Genomic DNA, 14,287 nt, shown 5'->3' on the forward strand with positions numbered 1-14,287 from the left:
TCCATGTAGGTGTAGGTAGATCAGTTCTCTGAGTTGCAGGTAGATCAGCTCCATGTAGATGTAGGTAGATCAGTTCTATGAGTTGCATGTAGATCAGTTCCATACAGGTGTAGGTAGATCAGTTCCATGCAGTTGCAGGTAGATCAGCTCCATACAGGTGTAGGTAGATCAGTTCTATGAGTTGCAGGTAGATCAGCTCCATGTAGGTGTGGGTAGATCAGTTCTATGAGTTGCAGGTAGATCAGCTCCATGTAGGTGTAGGTAGATCAGTTATATGAGTTGCAGGTAGATCAGTTCCATGCAGGTGTAGGTAGATCAGTTCCATGCAGTTGTAGGTAGATCAGTTCCATGCAGGTGTAGTTAGATCAGTTCCATGCAGTTGTAGGTAGATCAGTTCCATGCAGATGTAGGTAGATCAGTTCCATGTAGGTGTAGGTAGATCAGTTCCATGTAGGTGTAGGCAGATCAGTTCCATGTAGGTGTAGGTAGATCAGTTCCATGCAGGTGTAGTTAGATCAGTTCCATGCAGGTGTAGGTAGATCAGTTCCATGTAGGTGTAGGTAGATCAGTTCCATGTAGGTGTAGTTAGATCAGTTCCATGCAGGTGTAGGTAGATCAGTTCCATGCAGGTGTAGGTAGATCAGTTCCATGCAGGTGTAGGTAGATCAGTTCCATGTAGGTGTAGGTAGATCAGTTCCATGCAGGTGTAGGTAGATCAGTTCCATGCAGGTGTAGGTTGATCAGTTCCATGTAGGTGTAGGTAAATCAGTTCCATGCAGGTGTAGTTAGATCAGTTCCATGCAGGTGTAGTTAGATCAGTTCCATGTAGGTGTAGGTATATCAGTTCCATGCAGGTTTAGTTAGATCAGTTCCATGTAGGTGTAGGTAGATCAGTTCCATGCAGGTGTAGGTAGATCAGTTCCATGCAGGTGCAGTTAGATCAGTTCCATGCAGGTGTAGGTAGATCAGTTCCATGCAGGTGTAGTTAGATCAGTTCCATGCAGGTGTAGTTAGATCAGTTCCACGCAGGTGTAGTTAGATCAGTTCCACGCAGGTGTAGTTAGATCAGTTCCATGCAGGTGTAGTTAGATCAGTTCCATGCGGGTGTAGTTAGATCAGTTCCATGCAGGTGTAGTTAGATCAGTTCCACGCAGGTGTAGTTAGATCAGTTCCATGCAGGTGTAGTTAGATCATTTCCATGCAGGTGTAGTTAGATCAGTTCCATGCAGGTGTAGGTAGATCAGTTACATGCAGGTGTACGTAAATCAGTTCCATGTAGGTGTAGGTAGATCAGTTCCATGCAGGTGTAGTTAGATCAGTTCCATGCAGGTGTAGTTAGATCAGTTCCACGCAGGTGTAGTTAGATCAGTTCCACGCAGGTGTAGTTAGATCAGTTCTATGAGTTGCAGGTAGATCAGCTCCATGTAGGTGTAGGTAGATCAGTTCTATGAGTTGCAGGTAGATCAGCTCCATGTAGGTGTAGGTAGATCAGTTCTATGAGTTGCAGGTAGATCAGCTCCATGTAGGTGTAGGTATATCAGTTCTATGAGTTGCAGGTAGATCAGCTCCATGTAGGTGTAGGTAGATCAGTTCTATGAGTTGCAGGTAGATCAGCTCCATGTAGGTGTAGGTAGATCAGTTCTATGAGTTGCAGGTAGATCAGCTCCATGTAGGTGTAGGTAGATCAGTTCTATGAGTTGCAGGTAGATCAGCTCCATGTAGGTGTAGGTAGATCAGTTCTATGAGTTGCAGGTAGATCAGCTCCATGTAGGTGTAGGTAGATCAGTTCTATGAGTTGCAGGTAGATCAGCTCCATGTAGGTGTAGGTAGATCAGTTCTATGAGTTGCAGGTAGATCAGTTCCATACAGGTGTAGGTAGATCAGTTCTATGAGTTGCAGGTAGATCAGCTCCATGTAGGTGTAGGTAGATCAGTTCTCTGAGTTGCAGGTAGATCAGCTCCATGTAGATGTAGGTAGATCAGTTCTATGAGTTGCATGTAGATCAGTTCCATACAGGTGTAGGTAGATCAGTTCCATGCAGTTGCAGGTAGATCAGCTCCATACAGGTGTAGGTAGATCAGTTCTATGAGTTGCTGGTAGATCAGCTCCATGTAGGTGTAGGTAGATCAGTTATATGAGTTGCAGGTAGATCAGTTCCATGCAGGTGTAGGTAGATCAGTTCCATGCAGTTGTAGGTAGATCAGTTCCATGCAGGTGTAGTTAGATCAGTTCCATGCAGTTGTAGGTAGATCAGTTCCATGCAGGTGTAGGTAGATCAGTTCCATGTAGGTGTAGGTAGATCAGTTCCATGTAGGTGTAGGCAGATCAGTTCCATGCAGGTGTAGGTAGATCAGTTCCATGTAGGTGAAGGTAGATCAGTTCCATGCAGGTGTAGTTAGATCAGTTCCATGCAGGTGTAGGTAGATCAGTTCCATGCAGGTGTAGGTAGATCAGTTCCATGCAGGTGTAGTTAGATCAGTTCCACGCAGGTGTAGTTAGATCAGTTCCATGCAGATGCAGTTAGATCAGTTCCATGCAGGTGTAGTTAGATCAGTTCCATGCAGGTGTAGTTAGATCAGTTCCACGCAGGTGTAGTTAGATCAGTTCCATGTAGGTGTAGGTAGATCAGTTCCATGCAGGTGTAGTTAGATCAGTTACATGCAGGTGCAGTTAGATCAGTTCCATGCAGGTGCAGTTAGATCAGTTACATGCAGGTGTACGTAAATCAGTTCCATGTAGGTGTAGGTAGATCAGTTCCATGCAGGTGTAGTTAGATCAGTTCCATGTAGGTGTAGGTAGATCAGTTCCATGCAGGTGTAGGTAGATCAGTTCCATGCAGGTGCAGTTAGATCAGTTCCATGCAGGTGTAGGTAGATCAGTTCCATGCAGGTGTAGTTAGATCAGTTCCATGCAGGTGTAGTTAGATCAGTTCCACGCAGGTGTAGTTAGATCAGTTCCACGCAGGTGTAGTTAGATCAGTTCCATGCAGGTGTAGTTAGATCAGTTCCATGCAGGTGTAGTTAGATCAGTTCCATGCAGGTGTAGTTAGATCAGTTCCACGCAGGTGTAGTTAGATCAGTTCCATGCAGGTGTAGTTAGATCATTTCCATGCAGGTGTAGTTAGATCAGTTACATGCAGGTGTACGTAAATCAGTTCCATGTAGGTGTAGGTAGATCAGTTCCATGCAGGTGCAGTTAGATCAGTTCCATGAAGGTGTAGGTAAATCAGTTCCATGCAGGTCTAGTTAGATCAGTTCCATGCAGGTGTAGGTAGATCAGTTCCATGCAGGTGTAGGTAGATCAGTTCCATGTAGGTGTAGTTAAATCAGTTCCATGCAGGTGTAGGTAGATCAGTTCCATGTAGGTGTAGGTAAATCAGTTCCATGCAGGTGTAGTTAGATCAGTTCCATGCAGGTGTAGGTAGATCAGTTCCATGCAGGTGTAGGTAGATCAGTTCCATGTAGGTTTATGTAGATGAGGGAGTGAGCAGTAAAAAGCATGTCACCACCCGTCTTTGATTAACTCAGGCCTGCTATTTATAATGGTGATTCTAAGCCTGCTCTCAAACCAGATCAGATGGGGGCGCTGTGTTTGGGTCGAGAAAAAAACATTGAGTGTGTTTCCCTAATACTGCCAGACATGGCCCCCTCCCTCCATGTTGCTCTCTGGTCTGACTGGGTGGTCTGGCCCAGAGAGATTAGCATGCTTAACTTTAACACGATTACAATATGCTGACAATATTCCACCTACGTTTGAATCAGGAATTGTAGTCGAACAATTGTTCAATTGGATTGTAGCATATAAAACTAAACAGATTTTCACACAGCTTTCTCAGCAATTCTTCTAACAGAACTTTGTGTGTGTGCGAGAGAGTGAGAGAGAGCGAGACACACACACACACACACACACACACACACACACACACACACACACACACACACACACACGCAGAGAGGACTGCACTTGGTGCATATTTTCATCAAACAAACACACACTGGCAGAAGGACTATTACACAGGTGTGCCTACACAAAGTTGTCCCAGTGAAATTGAACCAACGATGTGCCAGCCAGTGGCATGGCTGTTGAAACACCAACATGTCTTGACATTCTACATCATGTTAGTCTGCCAATGCTGAATGGTGAGCAGAGATGATCTGTGGTAAAGAGACTTTGTTGAAATGTTCTGTGTCAACCTTACCAGCTACGATTCTGGAGGACAGAGGCAGTGATGTCTGGATTTAAAGCTAGAATACACATTTGGTGAAACAGTGCCCTAGCGCCTTTTTTTATTATTTTGCTTATGAAAGAGGAGAGGAGAGTCCAGCAGCTGTCTGTAAAAAACAATTACTGTAGATATTAGAGGTCGACCGATTATGATTTTTCAACGCCGATACCGATTATTGGAGGAACAAAAAAAGCCGATACCGATTAATCGGGTGATTTTTATTTTTTTATTTGTAATAATGATAATTACAACAATACTGAATGAACACTTATTTTAACTTAATATAATACATCAATAAAATCAATTTAGCCTCAAATGAATAATGAAACATGTTCAATTTGGTTTAAATAATGCAAAAACAAAGTGTTGGAGAAGAAAGTAAAAGTGCAATATGTGCCATGTAAGAAAGCTAACGTTTAAGTTCCTTGCTCAGAACATGAGAACATATGAAAGCTGGTGGTTCCTTTTAACATGAGTCTTCAATATTCCCAGGTAAGAAGTTTTAGGTTGTAGTTATTATAGGAATTATAGGACTATTTCTCTCTATACCATTTGTATTTCACATCGACAACAGCCACCCTTGAAGCAGCGTTACCCACGCAGAGCAAGGGGAACAACTACTCCAAGTCTCAGAGCGAGTGACGTTTGAAACGCTATTATCACGCACCCCGCTAACTAGCTAGCCATTTCACATCGTTTACACCAGCCTAATCTCGGGAGTTGATAGGCTTGAAGTCATAAACAGCGCAATGCTTCAAGCATTGCAAAGAGCTGCTGGCGAAATGCACGAAAGTGCTGTTTGAATGAATGCGTACGAGCCTGCTGGTGCCTACCATCACTCAGTCAGACTGCTCTATCAAATCATAGACTTAATTATAACATAATAACACACAGAAATACGAACCTTTGGTCATGAAAATGGTAGAATCTGGAAACTATCATTTCGAAAACAAAACATTTATTATTTCAGTGAAATACGGAACCGTTCTGTATTTTATCTAACGGATGGCATCTCTAAGTCTAAATATTGCTGTAACATTGCACAACCTTCAATGTTATGTCATAATTACGTAAAATTCTGGCAAATTAGTTCGCAATGAGCCAGGCAGCCCAAACTGTTGCATGTACCCTGACTCTGCGTGCAATGAACACGAGAGAAGTGACAATTTCACCTGGTTAATATTGCCTGCTCACCTTTCTTTTAGCTACAGTAAATATGCAGGTTTAAAAATATATACTTCTGTGTATTGATTTTAAGAAAGGCATTGATGTTTATGGTTAGGTACACGTTGGAGCAACGACAGTCCTTTTTCGCGAATGCGCACCGCATCGACTATATGCAACGCAGGACACGCTAGATAAACTAGTAATATCATCAACCATGTGTAGTTATAACTAGTGATTATGATTGATTGATTGTTTTTTATATGATAAGTTTAATTCTAGCTAGCAACTTATCTTGGATTCTTACTGCATTCGCGTAACAGGCAGGCTCCTCGTGAGGCAGGTGGTTAGAGCGTTGGACTAGTTAACTGTAAGGTTGCAAGATTGAATCCCTGCGCTGACATGGTAAAAATCTGTCGTTCTGCCCCTGAACAAGGCAGTTAACCCACCGTTCCTAGGCCGTCATTGAAAATAAGAATGTGTTCTTAACTGACTTGCCTAGTTAAATAAAGTTGTAAAAAAAACATTGGCAAAATCGGCGTCAAAAAAATACAGATTTCCGATTGTTATGAAAACTTGAAATCGGCCCTAATTAATCGGCCATTCCGATGAATTGGTCGAGCTCTAGTAGATATTCTGCTGTTTTATGAAACGCATGCAGTGATGATCGAGGAAGTGACTTCTTTGTTGTTGTAATATCCCAAACGGACGTGGCTGTTTCACAACATAGGGGTTTGAGCTTTAAGCAGGGCTAATGGATGTCGGCCATACACAGTAGATTAACTTGTGGAATCATCTGGAAAATAACAGGAATTGATGGCCGATGTTCTCTGGTCAGGAGTGATAGGACGGCTACCTGCAGCATACGGCTTACGTTCTACTGGTCTGACTTGTCCTTCAGAGGCAGAGCTGGAGACAATGATGTCTCATCCTATAGGGAAAAATCACTCTTAAAAAAATGGATCGTTTTATCTTGTACCTTTATGTAAATGTAACAGTATGTCAGAGCGAGGGAGGAAGGTAGTGAGGGAGGAAGGGGACGGAAGAACGACTTTCTCCCTCCTTTTTTGTCTTTGTAAGGCTGAGGCAGAGATCAAATACTGAGGTAGCGACTGGCATTTTATGACACTGTACTGACATTCTAAGGCTATTGGAAAAGATATTGGTAACCGGGGCTGACAAGTCATCACATGCATTATTGCTCTTTAAGGAAGGCTGATGTATACATTCATATGATTTTATAGTTTGTTATAGAAGGTTGTGTGTTTTTGTACATCAGACCAGGTTCTGAAAGTTGTGTATGTAATATGTGTTGGTGTGTGTACATACAATACTGACTGTGTGTCTGTACTCTGGTGTGCAGTGGGCGGCAGGGTGAATCAGGAGCTGAAATACACACGTCTGAAGATGGGCGAGGAGTCCATGTTCAGTCCCCAGCTGATGATTCAGGCACCGCGCCAGGAGGGCGCTAACGTGCTCACTTTGGAGGCGCTACAACAACACCTGCACTCAGCCATCAGTGCCAGCCAAGTGCACGTTTACCTCTTTAACAGGTAACACACACTGTACTTACATGCACGCATACACACACACCAGCCAAGTGCACGTTTACCTCTTTAACAGGTAACACACACCCACACACACTGTACTTACATGCACGCATACACACACGCCAGCTGAGTGCATGTTTACCTCTTTAACAGGTAACACACACCCACACAAACTGTACTTACATGCACGCATACACACACACCAGCTGAGTGCACGTTTACCTCTTTAACAGGTAACACACACCAACACACACTGTACTTACATGCACGCATACACACACACCAGCTGAGTGCACGTTTACCTCTTTAACAGGTAACACACACCAATACACACTGTACTTACATGCACGCATACACACACACCAGCTGAGTGCACGTTTACCTCTTTAACAGGTAACACACACCCACACAAACTGTACTTACATGCATACACACACACCGGCTGAGTGCACGTTTACCTCTTTAACAGGTAACACACACCCACACAAACTGTACATACATGCACGCATACACACACACCGGCTGAGTGCATGTTTACCTCTTTAACACCCACCCACACACACTGTACTTACATGCACGCATACACACACACCAGCTGAGTGCACGTTTACCTCTTTAACAGGTAACACACACCCACACAAACTGTACTTACATGCACGCATACACACACACCAGCTGAGTGCACGTTTACCTCTTTAACAGGTAACACACGCCCACACAAACTGTACTTACATGCACGCATACACACACACCGGCTGAGTGCACGTTTACATCTTTAACACACACCCACACACACTGTACTTACATGCACGCATACACACACACCGGCCGAGTGCATGTTTACCTCTTTAACACACACCCACAAACACTGTACATACATGCACGCATACACACACACCAGCTGAGTGCACGTTTACCTCTTTAACAGGTAACACACACCCACACAAACTGTACTTACATGCACGCATACACACACACCGGCTGAGTGCATGTTTACCTCTTTAACACACACCCACACACACTGTACTTACATGCACGCATACACACACACCGGCAGAGTGCATGTTTACCTCTTTAACACACACCCACACACACTGTACTTACATGCACGCATACACACACACCGGCAGAGTGCATGTTTACCTCTTTAACACACACCCACACACTGTACTTACATGCACGCATACACACACACCGGCTGAGTGCACGTTTACCTCTTTAACAGGTAACACACACCCACACACACTGTACTTACATGCACGCATACACACACACCGGCTGAGTGCACGTTTACCTCTTTAACAGGTAACACACACCCACACACACTGTACTTACATGCACGCATACACACACACCGGCTGAGTGCACGTTTACCTCTTTAACAGGTAACACACACCCACACAAACTGTACTTATATGCACACATACACACACACCGGCTGAGTGCATGTTTACCTCTTTAACAGGTAACACACACCCACACTCACTGTACTTACATGCACGCATACACACACACCGGCTGAGTGCATGTTTACCTCTTTAACACACACCCACACATTTACATTTACATTACATTTAAGTCATTTAGCAGACGCTCTTATCCAGAGCGACTTACAAATTGGTGCATTCACCTTATGACATCCAGTGGAACAGCCACTTTACAATAGTGCATCTAAATCTTTTAAGGGGGGGTGGTGAGAAGGATTACTTTATCCTATCCTAGGTATTCCTTAAAGAGGTGGGGTTTCAGGTGTCTCCGGAAGGTGGTGATTGACTCCGCTGTCCTGGCGTCGTGAGGGAGTTTGTTCCACCATTGGGGGGCCAGAGCAGCGAACAGTTTTGACTGGGCTGAGCGGGAACTGTACTTCCTCAGTGGTAGGGAGGCGAGCAGGCCAGAGGTGGATGAACGCAGTGCCCTTGTTTGGGTGTAGGGCCTGATCAGAGCCTGGAGGTACTGAGGTGCCGTTCCCCTCACAGCTCCGTAGGCAAGCACCATGGTCTTGTAGCGGATGCGAGCTTCAACTGGAAGCCAGTGGAGAGAGCGGAGGAGCGGGGTGACGTGAGATAACTTGGGAAGGTTGAACACCAGACGGGCTGCGGCGTTCTGGATGAGCTGTAGGGGTTTAATGGCACAGGCAGGGAGCCCAGCCAACAGCGAGTTGCAGTAATCCAGACGGGAGATGACAAGTGCCTGGATTAGGACCTGCGCCGCTTCCTGTGTGAGGCAGGGTCGTACTCTGCGGATGTTGTAGAGCATGAACCTACAGGAACGGGCCACCGCCTTGATGTTATTTGAGAACGACAGGGTGTTGTCCAGGATCACGCCAAGGTTCTTAGCGCTCTGGGAGGAGGACACAATGGAGTTGTCAACCGTGATGGCGAGATCATGGAACGGGCAGTCCTTCCCCGGAAGGAAGAGCAGCTCCGTCTTGCCGAGGTTCAGCTTGAGGTGGTGATCCGTCATCCACACTGATATGTCTGCCAGACATGCAGAGATGCGATTCGCCACCTGGTCATCAGAAGGGGGAAAGGAGAAGATTAATTGTGTGTCGTCTGCATAGCAATGATAGGAGAGACCATGTGAGGTTATGACAGAGCCAAGTGACTTGGTGTATAGCGAGAATAGGAGAGGGCCTAGAACAGAGCCCTGGGGGACACCAGTGGTGAGAGCGCGTGGTGAGGAGACAGATTCTCGCCACGCCACCTGGTAGGAGCGACCTGTCAGGTAGGACGCAATCCAAGCGTGGGCCGCGCCGGAGATGCCCAACTCGGAGAGGGTGGAGAGGAGGATCTGATGGTTCACAGTATCGAAGGCAGCCGATAGGTCTAGAAGGATGAGAGCAGAGGAGAGAGAGTTAGCTTTAGCAGTGCGGAGCGCCTCCGTGATACAGAGAAGAGCAGTCTCAGTTGAATGACTAGTCTTGAAACCTGACTGATTTGGATCAAGAAGGTCATTCTGAGAGAGATTGCGGGAGAGCTGGCCAAGGACGGCACGTTCAAGAGTTTTGGAGAGAAAAGAAAGAAGGGATACTGGTCTGTAGTTGTTGACATCGGAGGGATCGAGTGTAGGTTTTTTCAGAAGGGTGCAACTCTCGCTCTCTTGAAGACGGAAGGGACGTAGCCAGCGGTCAGGGATGAGTTGATGAGCGAGGTGAGGTAAGGGAGAAGGTCTCCGGAAATGGTCTGGAGAAGAGAGGAGGGGATAGGGTCAAGCGGGCAGGTTGTTGGGCGGCCGGCCGTCACAAGACGCGAGATTTCATCTGGAGAGAGAGGGGAGAAAGAGGTCAGAGCACAGGGTAGGGCAGTGTGAGCAGAACCAGCGGTGTCGTTTGACTTAGCAAACGAGGATCGGATGTCGTCGACCTTCTTTTCAAAATGGTTGACGAAGTCATCTGCAGAGAGGGAGGAGGGGGGGGGAGGGGGAGGAGGATTCAGGAGGGAGGAGAAGGTGGCAAAGAGCTTCCTAGGGTTAGAGGCAGATGCTTGGAATTTAGAGTGGTAGAAAGTGGCTTTAGCAGCAGAGACAGAGGAGGAAAATGTAGAGAGGAGGGAGTGAAAGGATGCCAGGTCCGCAGGGAGGCGAGTTTTCCTCCATTTCCGCTCGGCTGCCCGGAGCCCACACACACTGTAGTTACATGCATGCATACACACACACCAGCTGAGTGCACGTTCGCCGCTATAACAGGTGACACTCTAACACACACACACACACACACACACACACACACACACACACTGTACTTACATGCACGCATACACACACACCGGCCGAGTGCATGTTTACCTCTTTAACACACACCCACACACACACACACTGTACTTACATGCACGCATACACACACACCGGCAGAGTGCATGTTTACCTCTTTAACACACACCCACACACACACACACACTGTACTTACATGCACGCATACACACACACCCGCTGAGTGCATGTTTACCTCTTTAACACACACCCACACACACTGTACTTACATGCACGCATACACACACACCAGCTGAGTGCACGTTCGCCGCTATAACAGGTGACACTCTACACACACACACACACACACACACACACACACACACACACACACACACACACACACACACACACACACATTCAAACAAATGATGTTTTAGATTATTCAAAGCTGTTGTGCAAGTGATATATTGAATGCCTCCATTTCAGACAATGGAAATTGGAACATTTATGCTACAAATCAGGAGAAATGGATACTGAAGCTCATTTTGTGAACCAGGTAAGCATGAGTGAACTGAGTTTGTCTCTCTCTTTCTACACCAAACACTGCCTCTCATACAGAGGAATAGAATGTGATTAGTAGTTGTAGAGCGTCAGTGGTCACGTGGTTTCTGCTGTCTCTGATCAGATCATCAAGAAGTTGTTGTGATGTTACTTACTATCATGTGATGTTACTAAAATTTAATGTAACCATAATGTGATTTTAGTATAATGTGATGTTCTACTGTACTGATTATAGCATCAGTGGTAACATGGTGTCTGCATTCTCCTGTCAGATCATTGAAAAGCTCCACCCCTGTCTCATCATCACTCCGCTGGACTGTTTCTGGGAGGGAGCCAAGCTCCAGTCTGGAATGGTCTACCTCCCGTGAGTACACATTACACACATCACTCATTATACACTCATTATACACATTATACACTCATTATACACATCACTCATTATACACATCATTCATTATAAACATCACTCATTACACACATCACTCATTATACACTCATTATACACATTATACACTCATTATACACATCACTCATTATACACATCACTCATTATACACATCACTCATTATACACATCACTCATTATAAACATCACACATTACACACATCACTCATTACACACATCACTCATTACACACATCACTCATTATACACTCATTATACACATTATACACTCATTATACACATCACTCATTATACACATCACTCATTATAAACATCACTCATTACACACATCACTCATTATACACATCACTCATTATAAACATCACACATTACACACATCACTCATTATAAACATCACTCATTATACACATCACTCATTATACACATCACACATTACACACATCACACATTACACACATCACTCATTATACACATCACTCATTATACACATCACTCATTATACACATCACTCATTATACACATCACTCATTATACACATCACTCATTATACACATCACTCATTCATTATACACATCACTCATTATACACATCACTCATTATACACATCGCACATGATACACATCACACATGATACATATCACACATGATACACATCATACATTATACACTCATTATACACATCACTCATTATAAACATCACTCATTATACACATCACTCATTATACACATCACTCATTATACACATCACTCATTATACACATCACTCATTATACACATCACACATGATACACATCACACATGATACATATCACACATGATACACATCATACTTTATACACATCACACCACACATTCTACACATCACACATTATACACATCACACATTATACACATCACACATTATACACATCACACATTTGACACATTATACACACCACACATTTGACACATTATACACATCACACATTATACACTCCACACATTCTACACATCATACATTCTACAGATCATACAGTATACACATCACACATTCTACACATCATACATTCTACACATCATACAGTATACACATCACATCACACATTATACACATCATACATTATACACATTTCATCACACATTGTACACATCATATATTATACACATTTCATCACACATTCTACACATCATACATTCTACACATCATACATTCTACACATCATACAGTATACACATCACATCATACATTATACACATCATACATTATACACATTTCATCACACATTGTACACATCATACAGTATACACATCACATCATACATTCTACACATCATACAGTATACACATCACATCACACATTATACACATCATACATTATACACATCATACATTATACACATTTCATCACACATTGTACACATCACAAATAATACACATCACACCTTATACACATCACACATTATACACACCATACATTCTACATATCATACTTTATACACATCACACCACACATTCTACACATCACACATTATACACACCATACATTCTACACATCACACATTATACACACCATACATTATCCACATCATTCATTATGCACATCACACCTTATACACATCACACATTATACACATCACACATTATACACATCACACATTACACACATCACACATTACACACATCAAACATTATACACATCACATCTTATACACATCATACATTATACACATCACATCTTATACACATCATACATTATACACATCACACATTACACACATCAAACATTATACACTTCACACTTTATAAACATCATACATTATAAACATCATGCATTATCCACATCACATATTATACACATCACACATTATAAACATCAAACATTATACACTTCACACTTTATAAACATCATACATTATAAACATCATGCATTATCCACATCACATATTATACACATCACACATTATAAACACCATGCATTATCCACATCACACATTGTGCACATCACATATTATACACAGCGCATCATACATTATTCACATCACACATTTTACACATCGCATCACACACCAAATCCAGCACACAGATCACATCACTGCCTATAGCTCTGGAAACTACGATTTACAAATGTTGCTCCCTGGAGTGCTGGGTTCTGGAGTGTTGAGTTCTGGAGTTTTTGTTTCTGGAGTGTTGGTTTGATGTTGGAGATTGTGGATTTCTGTGATTTGGAGTTTTGTCTACCCACCACTCCTAGTGGCATATCACACCCTCTGCAGTGGACCAACTTTGACCCCAAGGAGTTCCTGACAGAGCTTCGGGCTCTGAAGGTCCAGGTAGACAGCTGGGAGGTGATGCTGGAGAAGGCTGACGTGGGACATGGCTACATGGACCGGCCCTGTCTCAACCCCCAAGACCCCGACTGTCCCCTCACTGCCCCCAACAAGAACACCACCAAGGTACACACACACACGCATGGTGCAGAAACACACACACATGCGCACACACATCCATGTATATGCTGTTTGTACACATGCATGCACACACCCATAGAGACACAGACCCATTGACTATGTTGTTGTGTTGTAGCCCTTTGACTTGGCTCGCATCCTGACTGGCGGCTGCCATGGCCTCTCCAGGAAGTACATGCACTGGCAGGAAGAGCTGATTGTAGGGGGGACCACCAAGAATGGCACCGGACCACTACTCAGGTAGGAAAG

At 43.9% G+C, this 14,287-nt stretch overlaps 1 protein-coding gene across 1 annotated transcript in view; it reads left to right on the forward strand.

The window, feature by feature from the left end:
• LOC115140695 (protein patched homolog 1-like) overlaps window positions 1–14,287 on the forward strand; it is a 167,389-nt gene that overhangs the window by 32,517 nt on the left and 120,585 nt on the right. Inside the window, exons 3-7 of the mRNA XM_065026769.1 lie at window positions 6,753–6,942; window positions 11,116–11,185; window positions 11,463–11,554; window positions 13,825–14,026; window positions 14,157–14,278. Of these exons, the coding sequence (XP_064882841.1) occupies window positions 6,753–6,942; window positions 11,116–11,185; window positions 11,463–11,554; window positions 13,825–14,026; window positions 14,157–14,278 (676 nt within the window). The remainder of the gene's footprint in view (window positions 1–6,752; window positions 6,943–11,115; window positions 11,186–11,462; window positions 11,555–13,824; window positions 14,027–14,156; window positions 14,279–14,287) is intronic.

Source organism: Oncorhynchus nerka, linkage group LG13, assembly GCF_034236695.1.
Source record: "Oncorhynchus nerka isolate Pitt River linkage group LG13, Oner_Uvic_2.0, whole genome shotgun sequence".
In the NCBI taxonomy this organism is placed as follows: Eukaryota; Metazoa; Chordata; class Actinopteri; order Salmoniformes; family Salmonidae; genus Oncorhynchus; species Oncorhynchus nerka.